General features: G+C 42.5%; 1 protein-coding gene across 1 annotated transcript in view; it reads right to left on the bottom strand.

Annotated features, from left to right (window-relative positions):
• AFF2 (AF4/FMR2 family member 2) overlaps positions 1–23,808 on the bottom strand; it is a 492,304-nt gene that overhangs the window by 94,520 nt on the left and 373,976 nt on the right. Inside the window, exon 7 of the mRNA XM_045994381.1 lies at positions 11,333–11,429. Coding sequence (XP_045850337.1) covers positions 11,333–11,429 — 97 coding nt within the window. The remainder of the gene's footprint in view (positions 1–11,332; positions 11,430–23,808) is intronic.

Here is a 23,808-nt window from a genome sequence, read left to right as displayed (position 1 = left end):
CAAGTGTGGGTGGGAGCAGCCAACATCCACGGCAGCACTCTCGAAACCATCACGCACCATGCAAATGCAGTATGGACTGTGTGCCTGCTTTTGGGCTTTGGGGTACACACCTGCCTGGCCAGAGAGTTTATAGGCTTGCTGACTTGGGGGCAGGGTTGTGGTATCGAACCCATACAGTTATTGCAACGAGGCTTCTGGGAGCCACTATGTTCCTCTCTCCACGTCAGGAGTAGTTCTGGGCTAAATAGAATGCTTCTGTCTGGAAAGTCCTACTCAAAGGAGATATGAGTATGTTTAAAGCCTGACCGGTCTGGGCCAGCAGGAGAGACCCCTGTATCTTTGCACAGGCTTCTGGCCTGAAACTTCTTAAGGTCTGGTGCACCTGAAGGTCATGGGGACACCATGGCACCAGGTCACCTCAGGGCACCCGAGGTGTCATGGGGACACAAATGCAGGTGCATATCCTCAAATATCTCTGTCTCTCTCTTTCTCCCCCACCCCTCCTACACAAGGAAGCCTAGGAAACCTCCATCCTTTCCAGTGATTTCTTCATCAGTGGTCCCCCCTTTCACATCTCACTCCAGGAGGATGGTGCTTTGCTTTTTCACTAACATTTGATCCTGAGGTTGAGGAGCTCTGAGGTGAGCCTCCTCTATCATATGGCATCTTGGAAAATTATATACCCAGGGAGAATGCAGTTCTCTCATTCCAAGGAATGTGTATGAACGGATTCTTCTCTTATTACTAGCCTTGTACGATTCATGGTACCTGCTAAGCAGCAAATTTATTTCCTCAGGAGGGATGATGTGGCTAGGGACATGCTCATAGTTGCTCATTCATTAAAACTGTCTTCCTAAAAATAAGAAGGATCTTGTCTTTCTGCTATGCAGAGAAATTTCTGGCTCCACCGAGGCCTAAGCAATTCAGGGACCATACCAAATTACGTGAACCATAAAAACTGTAGAGCTGTCATGAGAAAATAGAAGGAAAGAAGGAAAGAAAGAAGGAAGAAAAGAAAATGGCTGTCTATTGAGTCCCATCCTCCATGGCAAAGATAGCATCATGTGTTTTTAGGGAGAAAATGCTACATAACTTGTTTGTCATCTTCTACAGAGGGATCTAACTTAAAAAAAATTCATTGGTGATTCTGTCCTAGTGTTATTCTAATCCAACAAACACACATACTACATTTATTTTTAAAAATGATAGACTATTAGTCCACTTGGGTGGCTCATTTGGTTAAGTTTCTGACTCTTGATTTCGGCTCAGGGTATGATCTTTGGGTCCTGGGTAGAGCCTCGCATCCAGCCCCATGCTCAAGCTGGGAGTCTGCTTAAGATTCCCTCTCTTCCTCGCCCTCTGCTTCTCTCCCCGCTCATGTGCTTTCTCTCCCTCTCTCTCTCAATAAGTAAATAAATCTTAAAAAATAATTAAAAATGAGAGGACCTTTTTGGGTTTTTAAGAAGCACATCCTGAACCAGGATATCTGGACTTACCATAATACCTTCCCCTTGCCCCCAGATTGGCAGAAAACAGACCCAATACAGTACGTTTCCTCTTTGTTGAGACTGTAGAGATGAGCACTTAGAGGGTCTAGACATATTGTAGTGGTGGGCTCATTTGACAAGGCTATGTATTCAGGTGCTGCTTTTTTCCTTAGTCAGTAATCATGCTGCCAATCAAGCAAAAATGTGATTCTATTAGTATTGCTCTATGTAGCTTTTACCTTTCTTGCTTCCATGTTTTTTCCTGGTGTTCTGCTAGCAGATACACTCAAATTGGGTCTAATCAATACAGTTCTTGACTAAAAAAAAGAAGTCAATCATTCAGATAATTTTAAATAACTGCACATTGGGCATTATGGAAATGAGACAGAAGAACAATCAATTCCATTGCTTTTGAGTTTCTATGTTTTGTCTTTTCTTATCTTTTCACAGGGCCGTTCTGTGAGACACAGCCATGCCTTAACCTAATGATATGTATTGGTAAATTGCATTGATCACTTAAGTTCAGAAGAGAAAACTCTTCTATTAACAAATGAACTCATCATTAGGGTATTCAGATGGTCTAAAATCAATCTACAGAATTGGTTAAATCAATTAAAGAGACATACTGAGAACACTTGCCCAAATATAAAAATGAATTGCTTAATTACAGCATTTAAATAGATTTCACTGGAATAAGTAGAACAGCCAGAGGCTTATATTATCTCCTATAGGCTGGGGTTTCAGTTGGGAGCACACACATGCAGAGTTAGGATTGCAGATTAAGAGGAGAAAATGTCACTCAGTCTTTTCCAACACCTGGATGCCTGTCTGAATCTCAGACTTCTTATCTAGGGCCTGAAATCTTTAGGAAAACACCATCTATTGTATTCCTCCCTTTGGATAGAGACCCAGAAGGAAATGTGGAAATGTCAGGTGTTTTAACCCTGAACTTCCATGTTCCTTTTCCTTAGAGTATTGAGCTTCTCCCATTTTAATTTAATTTGCTGTGTTCCATGCATCTATGAAGTAGGCCTGACCAGCAGAGCTTGGAGGAAACTCATCCCACGTGGAGGGCACCCCATCTTGCACCTAATACTCACTTAAAAAACACTGCCCAGATAAACTAGTGAGGGATGAGCATGGAGTCTGAGCAGTCTCAGCCCTGCTGTGGACCCGTGAGGCAAAGCTGAGCTCTAGGATGTGTGTGTCTGGATTGGAGGTGCCACAAAGGCCCCTGAGACTCATCTTCACACCCAGAGAGGATGAGGAGTCCAGGCTGCCTACCTCCATCCTCATTACCATTCCCCCAGACATCAGACATCGGTAACTGTCCCTTCACCACTCTGCCAGTCTCCCCATTCTCCTTACGTTGATGCTCCATTTTCACCCTGACTTTTTCAGAGTCCTTTATGGTTTCCCACCACTCACTGAATTCCTAATCAGCTCTACCCACCCAGGTTCAAGACCCTGCCAGTGCTGGCCGAACAGCAGCCCCTGAGTGGGTCCTTCTTGGCCCCATGAGTGGAATTTGTGAACCAGTAAGAGCCTGTCAAATGTCTTTAGAAAGACCCATGTGTCAGCTGGCGATTTGGTTTCTAAGGTTTTAATCTGTAGTAACTAAATGAAAAATGCACAGTCTTTGGAGAAGAAGCATGTTTTACTCCTAAGTCTCCCGTTGATGTTAATCATTCTTTAATTGGAGTAAATACGGACACAACAGGCACAGCATCTCAGCATTGGCTGAACTTATTTATTCTCCCCATTACAAGGGTCAATGTAAGAGGCACTCAGTTACTCTGTTCCCCCATGGTGTGTGGATTTGAAACTTCAATTTTCTTCCTCCCCCTTCCCTGGTCAATCCGAGTCTTCTTGCTCCTGGTACTAGAGGGCCCCCCCTCCCTTGTAAAATGACTTGTGTCTTGTGGTGGGAGATGATCAATACCTAATAGAGACACTCTCCTTACCACATGTGACCAGGAAAATGGGAAGGATATTCTTAGTACATAGTAGGTACCCAATGGTATAAAAGTATTCTACAACCTACATGGGAGTGGATACTGATGATGCATCCTTAGCATGAACATCCTAATGTATTCAGGCTTTCTGTCCCTTTAGAGCATGTTATACTCCAGGTAAGAACACCATAGCCATCGTTATCCATATACCTGTATTAAAAAACCCACTAGTCTCCCACCTGTGAGTCTCCTTTCCTCTCACACTGCTACCACACTTGCAATACTTCTAACACCAGATGTGTGAGGGGCTGTCCCCACACCAAGCAGTTCTGTGTCACACTGGCGGGGCAACCTACAATTTCACTCACTTCTGATATGCTCTCCCTAGGGATGGTGTCAGACCCTGGAGGTGAAGGGCTCCATCCCACACACTGGCTCCAACTTCAGATACTCATGGTAGTTTCAGGTTGTCACCTTCCATTCTAACCGATTATTAACCAGAGGTTCCAACTCCCTTCTCAGGTTTGACTAATTGGCTGGAGGGGCTGACAGAACTTGGGCCAACAGTTTACTCATGTGTACCACTTCATTGAAGGACATGATCGAAGAGAGAGATGGACAGCCATGTGAAGAGATACACAGGGTGAGTTCTGGATGGGTCCCAAGTGTCAAGAGCTTCTGTCCCTGTGGACTCCGTGTTCATCGCCCTCCTGGGATGGGGATGTGTTCACCCACCTGGAAACTTTCCAAATCCCATACTATTGGGATTTTATGGAGGCTTTTTCACATAAGTATGATTAATTATTAATTCAGTTTCTGGGCTCTCTCCCCTCTCCAGAGAAATGTGTGTGTGTGGCAGGGGTGAGTGGGGGAACAGGGCTGAAAGTTCCATGCCTCTAGTCATGACTTGGTCTTTTTGGTGAGAAGCTCCCTTCCAGGATCCCTTGCAGAATCACCTCCTCAGAACACTCCTATCACCCACGAAATTCTAAGGAATTTCATGCTCTGTATCAGGAACTGGGGTCAAAGACCAAATGTCAGAACAAAAGATGTTCCTAGTACTCTTATCAAATTAGGAAATTACAAGTGTCTTAAGAGTCCCATGACAGGAACCAGGCACAAAGACCAATATATCAATATACATTTTCTACTATCTCAAAACACCAAATACCAACTGACTTCTCTGTGCCCCAGTGTCCTTATTGGCAACATGAGGCAGCTGGAGCAAAGGTTCTCTATGGTCATTTTAAGGTCTAGTATTCTATATTCATACAAAGTACTGTAGTCTCTATATATACATACGACTCAGGGATAAATATGGAACCTGAGCCTACTCCATTAGCAATAAACAAGATTTATTACCAAGTTCATAAATGTTTCTATCTGATGTTCCAGAGAGTCCTGTGTGGTACTCTGTGAAATATGGGTTATGCCATCCCATACATTCTGGAAGTGTCTGCTGATTTTTATCTGCCCATCTATTTGAATTCAGAATAGTTAATCTTAGGTTGGTAGCTAATCTCAATTGGATATCTCTTCTGTGTATTTACTATGCTTATGCTCTTTGCTTTTACTAAATAAATAGGAAAAATATATATATCGATAGATGATAGATAGATAGATAGATAGATAGATAGATAGATAGATGCATGCTTAGGAATAAGATAGATTCTGTTTCCCATTCAGGACAACGTCCTGGGTGTTTGTAGCCTGCCTGGTACCTTTTTTCAGCAGATGGCAGTTATTTCGGGGACGAGTAAAGCCTTCTTGGTCCCTAAAGCAAAGCCCCAGTATATTTTTCAAAGCCAGCACATGAATTTCAAAATCTCACATTTTCAGACTGGTGGCGTTTTATTACCCCGCTTTTACTGGAGATGTTCGTATTGCTCTAGTATATGCTAGAACCCTGGTTAAATTCAAGACTTGGAAACTTCCAATAAACTTCCGGTACATGTGGTACACTGTCTGGAGTTTATTGGAGAATGACTCCGAGCCAGGACCTCCAGGCTCCAAGCACGGATCTGGGACCCAAACTGGAGCAACAAAGGGGACTAAGAGAAAGAAAATGATTGGACCAAACAAAGGGCGGGGTGAGAGTGGAGACAGGACCAGCCCAGGGACAGTGACAAGGGCAACTTAAATTCAAGTCAACTTAGGGATCCCCTGCTTCCCAGAGGTGGCTGCTTGCTGCCTCCGCCTTCACAGATAGCTCCCTGTTCTACATGAGGTTGACCTTTTCTGAAATAACGAGTCAGACCCATTTTTGCTTCTGGTTGGCTCTTAGGGCGTGCAGCATACCCTCACCCATTTCTGAGTTCAACTTTCTGTGGGAGGAGTATTCAGCTAAGCAAAGGGGCCAGTGGCTTTGCAGTTGGAATGCTCAGAGATGGATACTTCATAAGCTGTAGTGGACATTAGCCAGTATCTGGTCATCAACTGTGACAAGCACCACATGTAAAAACAAGGTGCTTCTCCGCATGTCTGTGTGCTCTAAGCATTTTACTGAGATCACAATAAAAAGGCAATCTATGGAGATTACGAGTCAAAATATTTGGTACTAAAAGTAGAAGAGCTAATTACAATGAAAAAAAATCAGCACGTGCGTTTCTAAACAGTCACAGACTTGCCTGGAGCATATTAAAAATCACATCATACAAGCCCTAAGCAGTTTCTTATTAATCTAGTCTCTATGCTAATACAGCCAAATGGGAAAGACAATCTTGGGAATATGAAGGCCAATGTTATTCTATTAACCTTATATGTTATCCTATTTACTTTCTTGTCTTTAATGAATAAATTAAAGTGTCCTCTCATTCTCTAATTGCTGCATAGTTAGGGTATGAAAATGTACGGATTTTATTCAGCTATATTCCGCAGCCTTAACTGCCCAAACTCTGTCATTTTGTGGGGGGGTTCAATGAAAGGCAATGAAAGATAAACTGTTTACATTAAGAGACTCTATCAAAGTTATTTTGCACCTGGTTTCATCCTAATTCATCTGCTGTTTCTCTGGCTTTGACAGGCTGACCTCTCTTGCTGTGTGTGCCATGTTGATGTCATTGTTGAAGGGGGACTTCCCCAGCCTTTCTGCTGATAACAAAGTAAATGGAAATGCAGAGAAACCCCGGGGAGGTAACAACTTGTCCAGCATGATGAGGGGGAACTGTAGCTAAAACAAGAGGACCGATTACAGCAGGGAAGAGTGTCTGTTGTCACAATGAATGCATTCGGAACAGCACATCAGCTTCCCAAGAGCCGCCTGAGAGCAGGAGCAAAATGCATTGCATTGTTTTCATTAGCAAACTTTAAACGTGAACATGGGCTTGAGTTTCAGCTGACTACTGTGTTTTGAAAGTGTAAGGGCCATCCCAGGTATAAGGAACACATCCCCCCAAAGTGGCCAGAATGTTGAGTCTTCTGCTACCATAGAGTTCAGCTCATCTGCAATATGATCTCAGAATGACCTGGCCAGGGAGCTGTCCCAACAATAATAAAAACAAACAAGCAAAACTGGATCAAATATAAAACCCAAATCAAGAACCTGAGTTAAAAGCAAGCTACGTGTGTGTGAGGTAATGAGCAATCTTTAGCGAAAAAAATACAATTACGACGTGGAGAGAAGACACAATTTTTCTGTATATGTTAACATGTGTGAGGTGCAGAAAAAGAAAAAAAAAGATCCAGTTAAATAAAATGAGGAACAAGGGGGCTACTTGCAATGACATATCCAGACACAACTCATTAGAATGCCTTTGTGCTTGAAGCAAATCTGAATTGTTCAGCTCTGTTTTTTTTTTTTTTTTCGGGAGATAATAAGCTATTTATTTTTTTTTCCATTTTATTTATTTTTTCAGCGTAACAGTGTTCATTCTTTTTGCACAACACCCAGTGCTCCATGCAAAACGTGCCCTCCCCATTACCCACCACCTGTTCCCCCAACTTCCCACCCCTGACCCTTCAAAACCCTCAGGTTGCCCCAACCTCCCACCCCTGACCCTTCAAAACCCTCAGGTTGTTTTTCAGAGTCCATAGTCTCTTATGGTTCGCCTCCCCTCCCCAATGTCCATAACCCGCTCCCCTTCTCCCAATCCCACCTCCCCCCAGCAACCCCCAGTTTGTTTTGTGAGATTAAGAGTCATTTATGGTTTGTCTCCCTCCCAATCCCATCTTGTTTCATTTATTCTTCTCCTATCTCCCTACCCCCCCATGTTGCTTCTCCATGTCCTCATATCAGCTCTGTTTTTAAAGCACCAATACCACTCTAAGCTCTGGCTGGGCTCAAGAGTTGAGCCTAGTCCCTGACCGAACATTTCCCATCACCATACTCACTCTTTGTACTTCCTATGGAGCTAAATGAAGTCCTCTAACATTTCCATGTAATTCACATTAATAACAAGATGGTATTAATAATTAAAATGCCCTGAAGGTGGTTTCGAACAATACCCATCTTTACAGCCTTTGTACTTCTAAAATCTGCTGCTTCTGATCCCAGTCTGAGATGACCAGGGCCTGAGAGAGCCCTGCTCAGATCCAGCCTGGCTTCAGAGCCCAGGGCCCCTCAGACCATCCTGCTGGTGGAGTATGATGCTGCACGGCCAGAGCTGAGCATATCCAACATCAAGATCATCAGTCGGTGAAATGTTAAGTGGACGTTTACCTGGTACTGCGGATATATGCTGGAGGGAACTCTGGAGTTTGGCCACCACACATTCTAGAAGTCTTTGGAATAGGTAAAATTGCGGATAGCTTAAAAGTTTAAAGACAGCAATTTTAATAAACCTGTCAATACAATTTCTTTGTTAAGAAAACATTTGAGACTGATTAGGCCACTTATATCGGAAGAGAAGTGCAAGGTCTCTATCTTTAGATCTTTCATTGAACTGCCAGCACAGCATGAATAACCGCTCCTTAGCTGTAAATGAAAATTGATTCCAGGTTTAACTCTTCATTTTCAGGGGTCCTCGAAGTCCCAAGAAGCACATGAAGACACATTTGACCCAAAGGAAAACTGCAGGTACAGTGGGACGAGGTGAGGGCTCGGAGAGGACCCTACACATACACACTCTGCAGAAGCCCAGACGACTGTGTCATACACCCTATCCAAATGCCAATGGCCACACCATGGCCTCACTGCCTGCCCCAGAGGCCTGGCTGGCAAATGGCCATTCAGTAAGCGTGGTGTGGAGGACCAGGCTGGGGTTTTAGATCTGTGATGCCCAGAGTGGCAATTGCGTTAGTGATAGCCAGCTTTGAAAAATGGAACACACTGCAACACGGATATTTACACAGATGCTAAGTACAGAACACTGTATCCCATTCGAACCCTGTTCTGAAACATTCCAATGTCCAAGGTCGACTTCAAGGATTATTTCCCAATCTGGGAAAGCTCCAAGAGAAAGCCATGGTGAGTATAGCATCACAGCATGCCCTGTCTTTCTCTAGGGCAGGGGGAGAGAAAGAAAGAAGTATAATGAAAAGGTGATGACTCAGCTATCCACCTGTGTCAGTTTCTGAAGAGAAACTCTTGTTTAGAGCCACGTGATTTTCCTGGAAGAGACTTGGAGCATTGTCATTGGCAACCTGGTCTTTTCTTCCTGTGATTCCTGGTTTGAAATTTGTCAGAGGTCAGAGGGGAGGAAAGGCCATTCACATCCAGTGAATGCCTTTGGAGGGGGGACAGTTAGGACATTCAGTCCTGTTCCTAGCAGATCACTATAGACACCAAAGCCAAAATGAAGGGCAAGTCTAGATACCAGTGGCTCCTAAAGAGGGGACTTTCCAATCAGTGCTTAAGAGGGCCACGACGAGGGCTTATCTGTAAATGTTTATAAGCTCACATCTACTTCTTGCTTCCAGGGCCCAGCAAGAGGGGATAAGCCAATGCACCAACCAGGATTATCTAATGGTCCCAAGACTGACACAGAGTTACCAAACACACATCCTAAAAACCCAGATGACTGGGGCCAGTGGACCCACAAATGCCACTCCTTCAGGTAAATACAGAATAAAACAACTTGAGAAGCTGAAAAAAAACAGACCGTGTTTATGTAATCACATAGAGAGGAAGTCAATGCGCAAAATCTATTTTCACTTATTGTTGATTACTGCTTTAAACATTTCCATTAAAAAATAATATCACATCTGTCAAAATCAATGGTCTAGGGTTTTTTGGTTTTATTTACCAACACCGTGCTGGTCCCTGGCATAGTAAATGCAGAAAGCAGGAATAACAGACCCTGGAATTTCAGTATGCATTTTGCATCAGCTCTGAAAAGCCCATGTCTCACATAGGAGAGGGACTACTTGCATCCAGGAAGGGACAGCAAGCCCCTGGGAGATGATGGGGGCTTGTTCTTGACAAGGCCCCACTGTGCAAAGATGCAACTGTTACATATTAACAAAAACACAAGTGGAAAAAGGAGAAGAAAGCAAGAACAAGCCAGGTGTTGGCCCATAACATTGCAAATGACCTCAATTTTATTGTATTGTATTTTTTTTCAAGTTTAAAATTATACCAAGTTTTGGTACTTCCAATATGGTGAACAACTATGTATGAGAATGGAGTAGATGAGCCCTGAGAGTTTTTCCTAAGCTTTTCTTTGCTGACTCCTCATAACACATTTAGTGAATATGGAATTCTGTATTTTTTAAAGATTTTATGTATTCATTTGAGAGGGGAGAGAGAGCACAAGTTCGGGGGTGGGGGGTGGTGAAGAGCAGAGGGAGAAGCGGAGTCCCCTCTGAGCAGGGAAAACAGGGAACCCGAAAAGGGGCTCGATCCCAGGACCCTGAGCCGAAGGCAGACACTTAATGACTGAGCCACCCAGGTGCCCCTGGAATTCTGCATTTGATAATGATCTTGGCATACCAGTGCATGAGCATTCCTTAAAACAGTCTGCTTTCAGTTTTCTAATGCAGCAGACTCCACTGTAAAAGGAACCTGGTCAGGTACCGGCTTTTAATAAAAGGCGCTCCTTGGGTACCTGAGTGGTTCATTCAGTTAAGCAACTGCCTTCAGCTCAGGTCTGCCTCTCCCTCTGACCTTCTTCCCTTTCATACTCTTTCTCTTCTTCTCTCTCAAATAAATAAATAAAATCTTAAAAAAAAATTAAAAAAAGGCACTCCTTCTGTGCTGCTCCCCCAAGGTTACAAACATACCCTGAAGGAGCCTACACGTGAGGTAGTTGTGTCACAGAGAAAGTGCACACACACCACCCAGAGCACACACTATGCTACCATTCTCACAGTTCAGAAACCACCCCTTGGCCTTTTCCAACCAAGAGGTCCAATCTCACTGGAAATGCTGAAAACACATTTCTGCCATCTTGTTTTGTGGGAAGTGCTGGCAACACTTATAATGCAGATTAGAAGAAGAAAGTGCAGTGGCAAGTTTTTGCTAAGCGTCTTTGTGCCCGCAGGCCCGCACATGCCACGGGATGCTGGGTGCCGTTTCTTGGCATGTGCTCTCAAGTGGTTCACCTGGGAGAGGGGAATGCAGCATTGCATTTATGCCCTAATTAATTAATGAGCATGGGCTGTAAGCCTCGTACCGGTATCACTAAAGGAAAGTTATATTCACCTGAGACAACGCTTAGTCCAAGGGAGGGAACGATACACTCTTGCTTACTGACGACCCGTACATGTGTTTGTCAAGGGAGCAGAGGGAAGGGGTAAAAGCAATGTTTAAGAGCTCAGCCTCTCCTCACTGTGGCTTAAATGAAACTGTGAGCTGATTCCACCTGTCCCGGAATACCGTGCGTAGCTTTGCTTCCTTCCCACTCTCCGCAGCCCAGAGATGAAGCAGAGGGTAGGCTGGCGGATGACAAAATCCTCCCGGCGTTTTATGCTCCCTTCCCTGAGGTCCCAAACCAAGAGTGAAGCTCTTCCTACCTGGTAGAGCTCAGTGGTGGTGCAGTGAGTGGCCAAGGTCTTTACAGGCTCAAGGTCATCTTCATCACTGCTCAGCTTCAGGTCGTCCTCAAGCATCCTACAAAAAAAGCAGGGTGATGTTGGTGTTAGAAAGCATCTTTTCTAAATCATCCTCAGATACATCTTGCAATGAGTATAAAATATTGGAGCTACAATCTGACAGCTGCAATTCTGTCAAAGGTGCAGAGGGAACCAAGATTCTTTCAGCTAATTAGATATTTGAGCACTTATATTTATGTCATACTCCACACACATCTTTCCTCTCTACCTTCCCCTAAATCAAGGGGAAAAAAGGACTATTTCAGCATCTCCAGAGATGACTAGAGTCCATATATTTTTACTACTGAAAGTGTAATAAATGTACTGATCAATCACTGTGGAGTGGAACGTGACACTAGATCTCTACAGGAAAACATGTTCTGTGTCTCCCATGAAAGAATCAGGCCAGGGTAACAGCCCCGAGCTTGAGAGGCTGTTGTAGCCTGCTGGGGCTCTCTGGATGACAGAGGCAGAAGGCCCAGTGACCTTCTACTGCCTCACAGAGCCCTCTGCACCATGGCAGCTCTGTGGCCACAAAATACATGGGTGAGAAATGGCTAGTTATTAACCTCTTGATATATGACTGATTGCTTCCTGTAAAATTTGATCCAAGAGATGTAAGCCCCTGATGTGGATGAGAAATCTTTCTCTCCTAAGGCAAAGTACTTGAAAAATACGTGTTTTCTACGGTGTCACCTGTTCTATCCCCAAATTCAAGCCACACCAGGAAGAGTGACTTATTACCTTTTTTATAAAGATTTTTTTATTCATTTGACAGATGGAAATCACAAGTAGGTAGAGAGAAAGGAGGAAGCAGGCTCCCTGCTGAGCAGAGAGCCCAACGAGGGTCTTGATCCCAGGACCCTGGGATCATGACCTGAGCCGAAGGCAGAGGATTTAATCCACTGAGCCACCCAGGCGCCCCGAGTGACTTATTATCTTAAAATTCCAGATACACACAGTCTTCAAAGGCCAATCGGTGTTAGTATTTCTATGTATTCAGTACAACTTTAGACCTCGTTCCCAGCCTTCAAACGGAAGGCAGTCTCAGCCTCCCTGGACGCATGACCATTTATTTTCTGACCGTGCTTTGCTCTTTCTTGCTTCCAGATGCCGAATCAGGCTCAGCTCCCAGGCTAAAATTTCCTTTTTCAACTCTGAAATTCCTATTTTGCTTCCAAAGCTCAGCCAGATCCCACCTTCTCCACAAAAGCTTTCGAGAAAGAATCTCCACCTCCAAAAGTACACCTTTTCCTTCTTCCCTACCCCCCAGCTCCAGCTGGATGACAGCACCGCCTTCTCCACTGAGTGTCCCCACACCAGTCCCTCATCCCTGCATGGGCTGCAGTTGCGACTTACTCACTTCCGTCTTCCCAGAAATGATACAGTCCGCCACCCTCATTTTGCAGATAAGGGAAGAAAGATTCAGAGATGCCAAGTGCTTTGTGCCAGGTCACACCACTAGTTGTATCTTTTCCAGAAGAGAAGCCAGAAGACAAAAGGCAACTTCTAATTTGATAAATTAGGGAATATATTATTTTAGAAGTTATGTTCAAATGTTGGAAAGAGGTTCAGTTCAGTGTGGGTACCCACTCTTAAGTCTCTGAAGAAGGCATGGCTCCCCCACTTTCATGTTCAGCCACATAAGACCAGGATATGTTCACTGAGGTCTGAAAACCAAAAACTAATATAAAGAATGATTGGTGGGAAGGATAGCTGTTAGAGTTGGTTTCAGATGAACTAAACTTGCAGGATTTATGACTGTCCTTCATGAGACTAATGGATGTTTTGAAGATCTTAGAGAAGAAGACAAAATGTATCTTCGCATTTCTTTTGCAGTTATGGGCCATTGACTGTGAACAAATAATTCTTCACAACACATTGTGGCAAATGAAGACTGTATGGTTCTCATAAGCTACAGAACTCAGATATTTTAAAACTACCTATGCTGGCCATCAAAAGAAATGAAATCTTGCCATTTGCGATGACGTGGATGGAACTAGAGGGGATCATACTTAGTGAAATAAGTCAATCGGAGAAAGACAACTATCATATGATCTCCCTGATATGAGGACGTGGAGATGCAACATGGGGGGTTAGGGGGATAGGAGAAGAATAAATGAAACAAGATGGGATTGGGAGGGAGACAAACCATAAGTGACTCTTAATCTCACAAAACAAACTGGGGGTTGCTGGGAGGAGGTGGGGTTGGGAGAGGGGGAGGGGGTTATGGACATTGGGGAGGGTATGTGCTATGGTGAGTGCTGTGAAGTGTGTAAAGCTGGCGATTCACAGACCTGTACCCCTGGGGATAAAAATACATTATATGTTTATAAAAAATAAATTAATTAATTAAAAAAAATAAAAAAAACTACCTATGCTGGTCATAAAGGGTTTCATTTTCCATGTGTGTGTATGTGTGTGTGTCTCTGTGTATCTCAATACAGGTAAGCAATGTCTACAGTTAATTTCAATAGAAGTGTTGAACAAAACAAATTATCAACAATTCATTCCATTCAGAAGATCCATTTATGTGTCAGGAAAGTGCTAAGTATTTGACCAGAAGCTTGTAATTTAGACCCTATGAAGGAGGGACTATCATTAGCCCCTTCTTCCAGACTGAAACACTGAGGCTTAAAGAGGCAAGGAACCTGCTCATGATCACACAGTGAGGAAATCATGGAGGCCAACATGGAGCTCAGACTATCTCCAGCCAGAACTCCAGAGTATATAATGTCTTCCCAGAAGGTGCAATTTACAAAGGATGGTATATTAAATACAATCAACAGCAACAAGAAAAAAACCCACAAAACATATTGACATGGAGTCAAGATATTTGGATTCAACTCCTGGCTAATCATAAACTGCTATCTTGTGAAAGTCATTTACTGTCTCTGAACCTCATCTGTGTCTCTCGTGTGTTAAATGGGATGGTAATTAAGCTCGTTGGGGTGGTGGCCATAGTGGACATAATGTCAACTAAAGCAGGTGAAATGTTTTATGAAAGTACAAAATGAATGCAGGGTGTCATAGGTTTGGAAATACGTCATCACAGTTATAAATAATGTACACCATTAACACCACTAACAAGTAATCACGAGCAAAGCCTTCATGAGACATTGTTCTCATCTTCGTTTGCTGAACAGTCTGAAGGTAAGCTTCATGGTGACCCATGCTGACTCAGGCAATGTCTCATAAAGTCTCAAAGCTGAACCCAGAAATGGGTTTATGGTCTTCGGACTACTCTTCAGTTATTTTGTCCTTCAACCAACTCTATGTGATTCTAACATGGAAATGAAAGGCCTTCCAATGTACAATTTTGGAAATAGGCAAACAATCTCCATAGCGATTGACATTAAACAACCCCCCCACAAGCAACAAGCTGGGTATGGATTTGGTTATTAATAAAGGCCAATTTGATGCATATATTCAAGTCCCAGTAAACACAAGTCAAGAAGTAACTAGGAAGGCAAACCACCATTTGTTATCTCTGGAGGAGTTAGGCATTCATTTCATTCTGCTCCTTCACTGACCTATTAAGCTTTATTCTTGAATATACATGTACTTGTTTGCCTTTCTCTCCATAGCTAATACTGAACATTACTCTAGGGAAAGAGGAGGATTACAAAAGATTTTGGATTTAATTATTATAACAGCACCATTCATACCCACTGCAGTTAAGATAGTCTCAGCAGAAAAAAATGGTAAGTTCTTTTCACAAGGTCACAGCTCCATAGACAAATTCATCACACGGTGGGTATCCCACGGTGTGAGAAAATCATGCTTACATGTATGCCTGTGTGTGTAATCTTAAAAAATGACAATCGTTCTTTTGCTTTTCAAAGAGATGAAAACAGAACAAAGCCTCCTTAGTGATTTTAGAAATTTGTTAGGGATCTAGTAGTTCACGGTGCCTGTCTTTGTACGAAAATGCTCTGGTTTTTATTTTTACCATGACTTATAATTTCTGTATTATTAAGAAGTAAAATGGCCCCCAAAACTATGTCAACAAAACCAAGTCCTTGTACTGAAGACATGACCCTATAGAAGCTCAAATAATGAAATTTGGGGCAGATGAGAGAGAATGAGTGAAGAAAACACTGCAGGGGCCGTAGGGAAGGGAGGGAGAATTGTGCCCATCTTTTTTCCCAACTCTCTGAGTCTTGAACTGAACCTGGTGACTTCAGAGGGCTCTTTGCACTGGGACAACCCAGGACACGATGCTGTGACAGGCCCTATGTGAATTATAACCATAAAATCATATAGTGGAATGCTCAAGTCATTCTGAAGAGGGAAAAAACAGAAGGCCTGAAACATTACTGTGGATGGTTCTATGGCAATGGAGCCTTTAGTTGGGTTTGCTCTCTTCAACTAATTAGTCCAACTCTTCAAATCTCATTTTTCTCACGTATTAAAATGAGCAACAATAATATGTTACTCTGGAGAGTTTGGGAGGATCAGAAAAGGCAAATTTGTACAGATTGCCTAGGAGTCAGCATACGTAGCTACTGTTGGCATCCTGGTCATTACTGCTGTTGCTGTCATTATTACTACCCAAGAAACAGTGCTTTATAGGTTGGAACAATAACACAAAAGGCTCTGTTGGTGACCCAAAGACTGGCAGAGGAACCAACGAGCAAGCATCACTGGATGCCTGATGAGGCATGGTTCAAAGATCCTTAATGAGTTTGGAAAGTTTCAGTGCTCATTTACTCTTCAAGAATGTTCTAAATTCATCATGGCTGTTTTGCGTTTCCTGAGATCCTCCCAGAGTGCTTAAGATGCCCCGGAGATTTGAAAGCCTATCATAATATGAAACACACAGTTCCAAGTGAGAGTTTAAAATAAAAAATGAGTGGTCCTGATACCTTTCTCCTTCTATCTGTGGGGTGACCTGCTGATCCAGAGAAATGAGCCAAATATGGCCTGCACGGGATCTTCTCTTTGGGCTTGCCATTCTCAGGAGGCATTTCTAACATACACCTGGCTCTAACCTTTATATAAAATGCAGGGCTTCAGAGGCTGTTAGTTGATTCAGAATCCTTGCTCAGAAGCAACCTTCAGAGCCCTGAATGTGTATGTTGAAAGCCTATAGAGTGCTTTTTCACGATAACAAAATGGTGTCCCTCTGGGCAGCCAGATCGTCACATGCACCACTTGATATGGGCTGGATTCCAGCTTTCAAGTATCCACGGAAAGAGCTGCAATGCTGGTGACCTACAGTCTGACAGATCCTGACTCCTACAGCTGGAAGTGCCTGGAAGTGTTATCGATTTTACCTTGTCACCCAGTGGAGCTATCTGCAACATCCTCAACACATGGCCAGAAGCCATTGTCTGAAGGGTAGCAGGCCATGCCCTTCTACTGTTCAGGAGCTTTAATTGTTGGAGAGTTCTGCCATTTTGGAATTGCCCTGTGCTTTCTCAGAGCTTCCATGAGGGAGCCTGAGTCTTATTCTCTATAGTCCACACTAGGAGCCTGGACTTGGAATGGTGTTGGGGACAGAGCCAGTGATGCTGTCTACACTGTGTGGTGGCAGGGTCGGGGATGGAGATGGGGGCTAAGGGTGCAGCTTTGCTCGGGTTTTGGGCTCTAAACAAAAATTAGGAACCATCTTACTGTTGGCCCTCTACTAGAACAGTAACTTAGCCCTACTGACTCCTTAAAGGGCACTTCCTCTTCATAAAGTAGGCTGGGAGGAATGAAACATGACTGGTTTAGAATTACTCAGGGAATTATATATTTTCCTACCTAGTGCGATGTAGTCTCTGCAGCACTGAATCATTTGTTGGTAAGCAAGGCAGGCGATGAGGAAGAGGCAGTGATATTTTTCAAAGCACTCATTCTGTTTCCCTGAGGTAAGGGTGCTCAGGCTTTTTTTCCTTGGGAGAAGCTGCATTTAATTTTCTCAAGGTTTTAACTTAAAAGTCTGCTTCCATGACCAGCCCACTGGGAATCCTGGAAAATCCCAGTCTGGAGGCCATGGCAGTGAAAAATTGTTTGAAAATCTTGACTATATTCTAGAGGGCTAAATCTCTCAAGACCTGTCAGGTGGGGCCCTCTAGCCCAGGGCCACTCAGTGAGCCCACAGTCTGGGTCTAAACTAGATTGTGCTCCCTGCCATGTACATGAAGATCTGAGAAAGAACTGTAACTTCTGTAACTGACGGCCTGCAGGGTTTATCTAAAATGAGCACCCAGTAAAGTTAGTCTGGTTCTTTATCGAGAGAACTAGGAGTTCCTTGAGGAATGATATGGTCCAGGAGTTGGCAAACTGAGGCCCTCGATCCAAACCAGCCCTCCCTTGTTTCTTATATGCCCCTGGGTTAAGAATGGTGTTTACCTGTTTAAACAGTCAGATCTTCGAAGCAGAAAATTAATAAAGAAATAAGAGCACTGAATGAAACATTGGACCAGATGGACCTCATAGACATATACAGAACATTCCACCCTAAAACAAGAGAATACTCATTATTCTCAAGTGCACATGGAACCTTCTCCAGAATAGACCACATACTCGGTCACAAAGCAGGACTCATCCGGTACCAAAAGACTGACATTATTCCCTGCATATTCTCAGATCACAATTCTTTGAAACTGGAGCTCAATCACAAGGAAAAGTTCGGAAGGAACTCAAACACCTGGAAACAAAAGACCACCTTGCTTAAGAATGCTTGGATCAACCAGGAGATCAAAGAAGAACTTAAACAATTCATGGAAACCAATGAGAATGAAGACACTTCGGTCCAAAACCTATGGAATACAGCAAAGGCGGTTCTAAGGGGGAAAAACATAGCCATCCAAGCCTCCCTCAAAAAAATGGAAAAATCCAGAATACACCAGCTGTCTCTACACCTTAAAGAACTGGAGAATCAACAACAAATCAAACCAACTCCACATGCAAGACGGGAAATAATCAAGATTAGAGCAGAGATCAATGAGGTAGACACCAGAGATACAGTAGAACATATCAATGAAACTAGAAGCTGGTTTTTTGAAAGAATCAATAAGATTGAGAAACCACTGGCCACACTAATCCAAAAGAAAAGAGATAAAGCCCAAATTAATAAAATTATGAATGAAAAGGGAGAGATCACAACAAACACCAAGGAAATAGAAACAATCATCAGAAATTATTACCAACAGTTATATGCCAATAAGCTAAGCAACCTAGATGAAATGGATACATTCCTGGAAAACTATAAACTCCCAAAATTGAACCAGGAAGAAATTGACAACCTGAATAGACCGATATCTAGTAATGAGATTGAAGCAGTGATCAAAAACCTCCCAAAAAACAAGAGCCCAGGACCTGACGGATTCCCTGGGGAATTCTATCAAACGTTCAAAGAAGAAATAACACCAATCCTCCTGAAGCTGTTTCAAAAAACTGAAGCAGAAGGAAAACTTTCAGACTCTTTTTATGAAGCCAGCATTACCCTGATCCCCAAACCAGGCAAAGACCCTACCAAAAAGGAGAATTTCAGACCAATATCACTGATGAATATGGATGCTAAGATTCTCAACAAGATCCTAGCAAACAGGATCCAGCAGCACATTAAAAAGATTATCCACCATGACCAGGTGGAATTCATCCCTGGGTTACAAGGATGGTTCAACATTCACAAATCAATCAGTGTGATAGAACACATCAATAAGAGAAGAGAGAAGAAACACATGGTCCTCTCAATTGATGCAGAAAAAGCATTTGACAAAATCCAGCATCCATTCCTGATTAACACGCTTCAAAGTATAGGGATAGAGGGAACATTCCTGAACTTCATAAAATCTATCTATGAAAGACCCACAGCAAATATCATCCTCAATGGGAAAAAGCTTGCAGCCTTCCCATTGAGATCAGGAAGACGATAAGGGTGCCCACTCTCACCACTCTTGTTCAACATAGTATTAGAAGTCCTAGCAATGGCAATCAGACAACAAAGAGAAATAAAAGGTATCCAAATTGGCAATGAAGAAGTCAAACTCTCTGTCTTTGCAGATGACATGATTCTTTATATGGAAAACCCCAAAGACTCCACCCCCAAACTACTAGAACGTGGCAGGATACAAAGTCAATGTACAGAAATCAGTGGCTTTCTTATACACTAACAATGAAAATACAGAAAGGCAAATTAGAGAACTGATTCCATTTACTATAGCACCAAGAACCATAAGATACCTGGGAATAAACCCAACCAAAGAGGTAAAGGATCTGTACTCGAGGAACTACAGAACACTCACGAAAGAAATTGAAGAAGACACAAAAAGATGGAAGACCGTTCCATGCTCTTGGATCGGAAGAATAAACATTGCTAAAATGTCTCTACTGCCTAGATCAATCTATACTTTTAATGCCATTCCGAGAAAAAGAACATCAAAAGAAGAATGATATCTCATGACCTATGAAAATAATATGGAATTTAAATTTCATTATCCAGAAATACAGTTGTATTGGAACACAGCCATGCCCCTTCATTTGCATATTGGCTGGGGTTTCATGCTATGATGGGTGTATTCAGTAGTTGTAACAAAGAACACATGGCCCAAAAAACCCGAAATATTTCCCGTCTGAGCCTTTACATACAAAAGTTTGTGGAACCCCTGTTTGAAGTCAACGGTTTTCAAACCCTATTCTCTTCAATTAAAGAATCCTTCCCCAGCCTGGTTGAATCTTACAAGGAAATCTGAAAGAAAAAGAGATTAAGGTTGTACTGTTTTCATCATAGCCAGGTTTGGTTGGGGGAACATCTGGAGTGCCCCAGGGATTAGAGGAACACAGTGCAAAAACAACTCAACTACTTGATCTTATTTTGGGGAGTAATTCTGGCTTCATGGATACTGGATAGAATTTAGTTCAAGAACCTAGATTTTATTTATATAACCTCTCCAAACCTTGGTTTACTTCCCTGTGCAATGGGAATGAAACAATATATCTCTTGGAGATCCAGAAATGCCCACCAGTCACTTTGGGCAGAATGCTGAGTACTAAAAGGCAACAGTAGGAAAAAGAATAGAATAAATAGCCTTTTTTTTAGATGTATATGGGGTATGTGTAGATTTATATCTATACTGCACACATAAGCCAAAGCTAATAGTGTGAGCTTTGATATATATGACTATTGACTTGTATCAACTGTATCTCTTCAACATTGGACTTCTTAGAATTGATCACATAAATTCAGCACTGTACCAATTTTCTGCTGCATGGTCATTATTTTGAATTTGATTTTCATTTTCTTGGCATATTTCTCTGGGTTATATAATTTTCCCAATGTGGGAACTCAAGTTATCATGCAAATGACAAACTGCCTAATAGAATTCAGATGGATTTCAATCATGTCACACACAGTATAACACCATTGTATCATTTTTCAGGGGTGTGTTTGTGTAAAAACATCTACGAGTGAATTTCCCCAGAGAAGACCCAGTGAACCCACCTGGACCTGAAATCAAATGTTGAGATAATTCCAAAGGAGAAAAGAGAATCTTTTGCCTTAAAAAATATCTCAAGCATGGATCTTTTTTTTTAAAGATTTTATTTATTTATTTGACAGAGATCATAAGTAGGCAGAGAGGCAGGCAGAGAGAGAGGAAGGGAAGCAGGCTCCCTGCTGAGCAGAGAGCCCAATGCAGGGCTCAATCCCAGGACCCTGGGTTCATGACCTGAGCTGAAGGCAGAGGCTTTAACCCACTGAGCCACCCAGGCGCCCCAAGCATTGATCTTAATATTTGAAATTGCCCTCTTCAGTAGGACCATACAAGTCATCTTGAATGAACTTTCTTTGGGTCATACTGGGCAACAGAGTCATCCTAGTGGATTAATAGGGATTCACCCAAGACCATCTACAGGGTCAATATTTGTGGGTGAGACACAGCTCTTTAAGGACACAGGCTGTAGAGTTGGTCTGTGCTGATTTGAAATCCAGCCCTAAGACTTACCGAGTGTAGACTTGGGCAAGTTACTGAACTTAGAGCTTCAGTGTTCTAATCTGTAAAATGGAGGGGTTCCTGGGTGGCTCAGTGGGTTAAAGCCTCTGCCTTCAGCTCAGGTCATGATCCCAGGGTCCTGGGATTGAGCCCCCACATCGGGCTCTCTGCTAGGCAGGGAGTCTGCTTCTCTCTCTCTCTCTCTCTGCCTGCCCCCCTGCCTGCTTGTGATCTCTGTCAAATAAATAAATAAAATCTTTAAAAAAATGGAAATGCACAGAAATCAGTTGCATTTCTGTACACCAACAACAAGACAGAAGAAAGAGAAATTAAGGAGTCAATCCCATTTACAATTGCACCCAAAACTATAAGATACCTAGGAATAAACCTAACCAAAGAGGCTAAGAATCTATATGCAGAAAACTATAAAGTACTCATGAAAGAAATTGAGGAAGACACAAAGAAATGGAAAAATGTTCCAAGCTCCTGGATTGGAAGAACAAATATTGTGAAAATGTCTATGCTACCTAAAGCAATCTACACATTTAATGCAATCGCTATCAAAATACCATCCATTTTTTTTCAAAGAAATGGAACAAATAATCCCCAAATTTATATGGAACCAGAAAAGACCTCGAATAGCCAAAGGAATATTGAAAAAGAAAGCCAAAGTTGGTGGCATCACAATTCCGGACTTTAAGCTCTATTACAAAGCTGTCATCATCAAGACAGCATGGTACTGGCACAAAAACAGACACATAGATCAGTGGAACAGAATAGATAGCCCAGAAATCGACCCTCAACTCTATGGTCAACTAATCTTCGACAAAGCAGGAAAGAATGTCCAATGGAAAAAGACAGCCTCTTCAATAAATGGTGCTGGGAAAATTGGACAGCCACATACAGAAAAATGAATTTGGACCACTTCCTTATACCACACATGAAAATAGACTCAAAATGGATAAAGGACCTCAATGTGAGAAAGGAATCCATCCAAATCCTTGAGGAGAACACAGGCAGCAACCTCTTCGACCTCAGTCGCAGCAACATCTTCCTAGGAACATCGGCAAAGACAAGGGAAGCAAGGGCAAAAATGAACTATTGGGATTTCATCAAGATCAAAAGCTTTTGCACAGCAAAGGAAACAGTTAACAAAACCAAAAGACAACTGACAGAATGGGAGAAGATATTTGCAAACGACATATCAGATAAAGGGCTAGTATCCAAAATCTATAAGGAACTTAGAAAACTCAACACCCAAAGAACAAAGAATCCAATCAAGAAATGGGCAGAGGACATGAACAGACATTTCTGCAAAGAAGACATCCAGATGGCCAATAGACACATGAAAAAGTGCTCCACATCATTAGGCATCAGGGAAATACATATCAAAACCACAATGAGATATCACCTCACACCAGTCAGAATGGCTAAAATGAACAAGTCAGGAAATGACAGATGCTGGCGAGGATGCAGAGAAAGGGGAACCCTCCTACACTGTTGGTGGGAATGCAAGCTGGTGCAACCACTCTGGAAAACAGCATGGAGGTTCCTCAAAATGTTGAAAATAGAACTACCCTATGACCCAGCAATTGCACTACTGGCTATTTACCCTAAAGATACAAATGTAGTGATCCGAAGGGGCACGTGTACCCGAATGTTTATAGCAGCAATGTCTACAATAGCCAAACTATGGAAAGAACCTAGATGTCCATCCACAGATGAATGGATAAAGAAGAAGTGGTATATACACACAATGGAATACTATGCAGGCATCAAAAGAAATGAAATCTTGCCATTTGCGATGACGTGGATGGAACTAGAGCGTATCATGCTTAGTGAAATAAGTCAATCGGAGAAAGACAACTATCATATGATCTCCCTGATATGAGGACGTGGAGATGCAACATGGGGGGTTAGGGGGATAGGAGAAGAATAAATGGAACCAGATGGGATTGGGAGGGAGACAAACCATAAGTGACTCTTAATCTCACAAAACAAACTGGGGGTTGCTGGGGGGAGGTGGGGTTGGGAGAGGGGAAAGGGGTTATGGACATTGGGGAGGGTATGTGCTATGGTGAGTGCTGTGAAGTGTGTAAAGCTGGCGATTCACAGACCTGTACCCCTGGGGATAAAAATACATTATATGTTTATAAAAATATAAGAAACAAATAAAAAATTAAAATGTTAAAAAACAAAAAAACAACAACAACAAAAAAACAAAGAGGCAACCCATAGAATAGGAGAAGATATTTGCAAATGATAGTACAGACAAAAGGTTGATATCCAGGCTCTATAAAGAATTCCTCAAACTCAACACACACAAAACCGATAATCATATCAAAAAATGGGCAGAAGATATGAACAGACACTTCTCCAGTGAGGACATACAAATGGCTATCAGACACATGAAAAAATGCTCATCATCACTAGCCATCAGGGAGATTCAAATTAAAACCACATTGAGATATC

This window comes from Meles meles, chromosome X (genome assembly GCF_922984935.1).
Source record: "Meles meles chromosome X, mMelMel3.1 paternal haplotype, whole genome shotgun sequence".
In the NCBI taxonomy this organism is placed as follows: Eukaryota; Metazoa; Chordata; class Mammalia; order Carnivora; family Mustelidae; genus Meles; species Meles meles.
The sequence above is the reverse complement of the archived record's forward strand: the minus strand, read 5'-3'. Positions and strand labels throughout refer to the sequence as shown.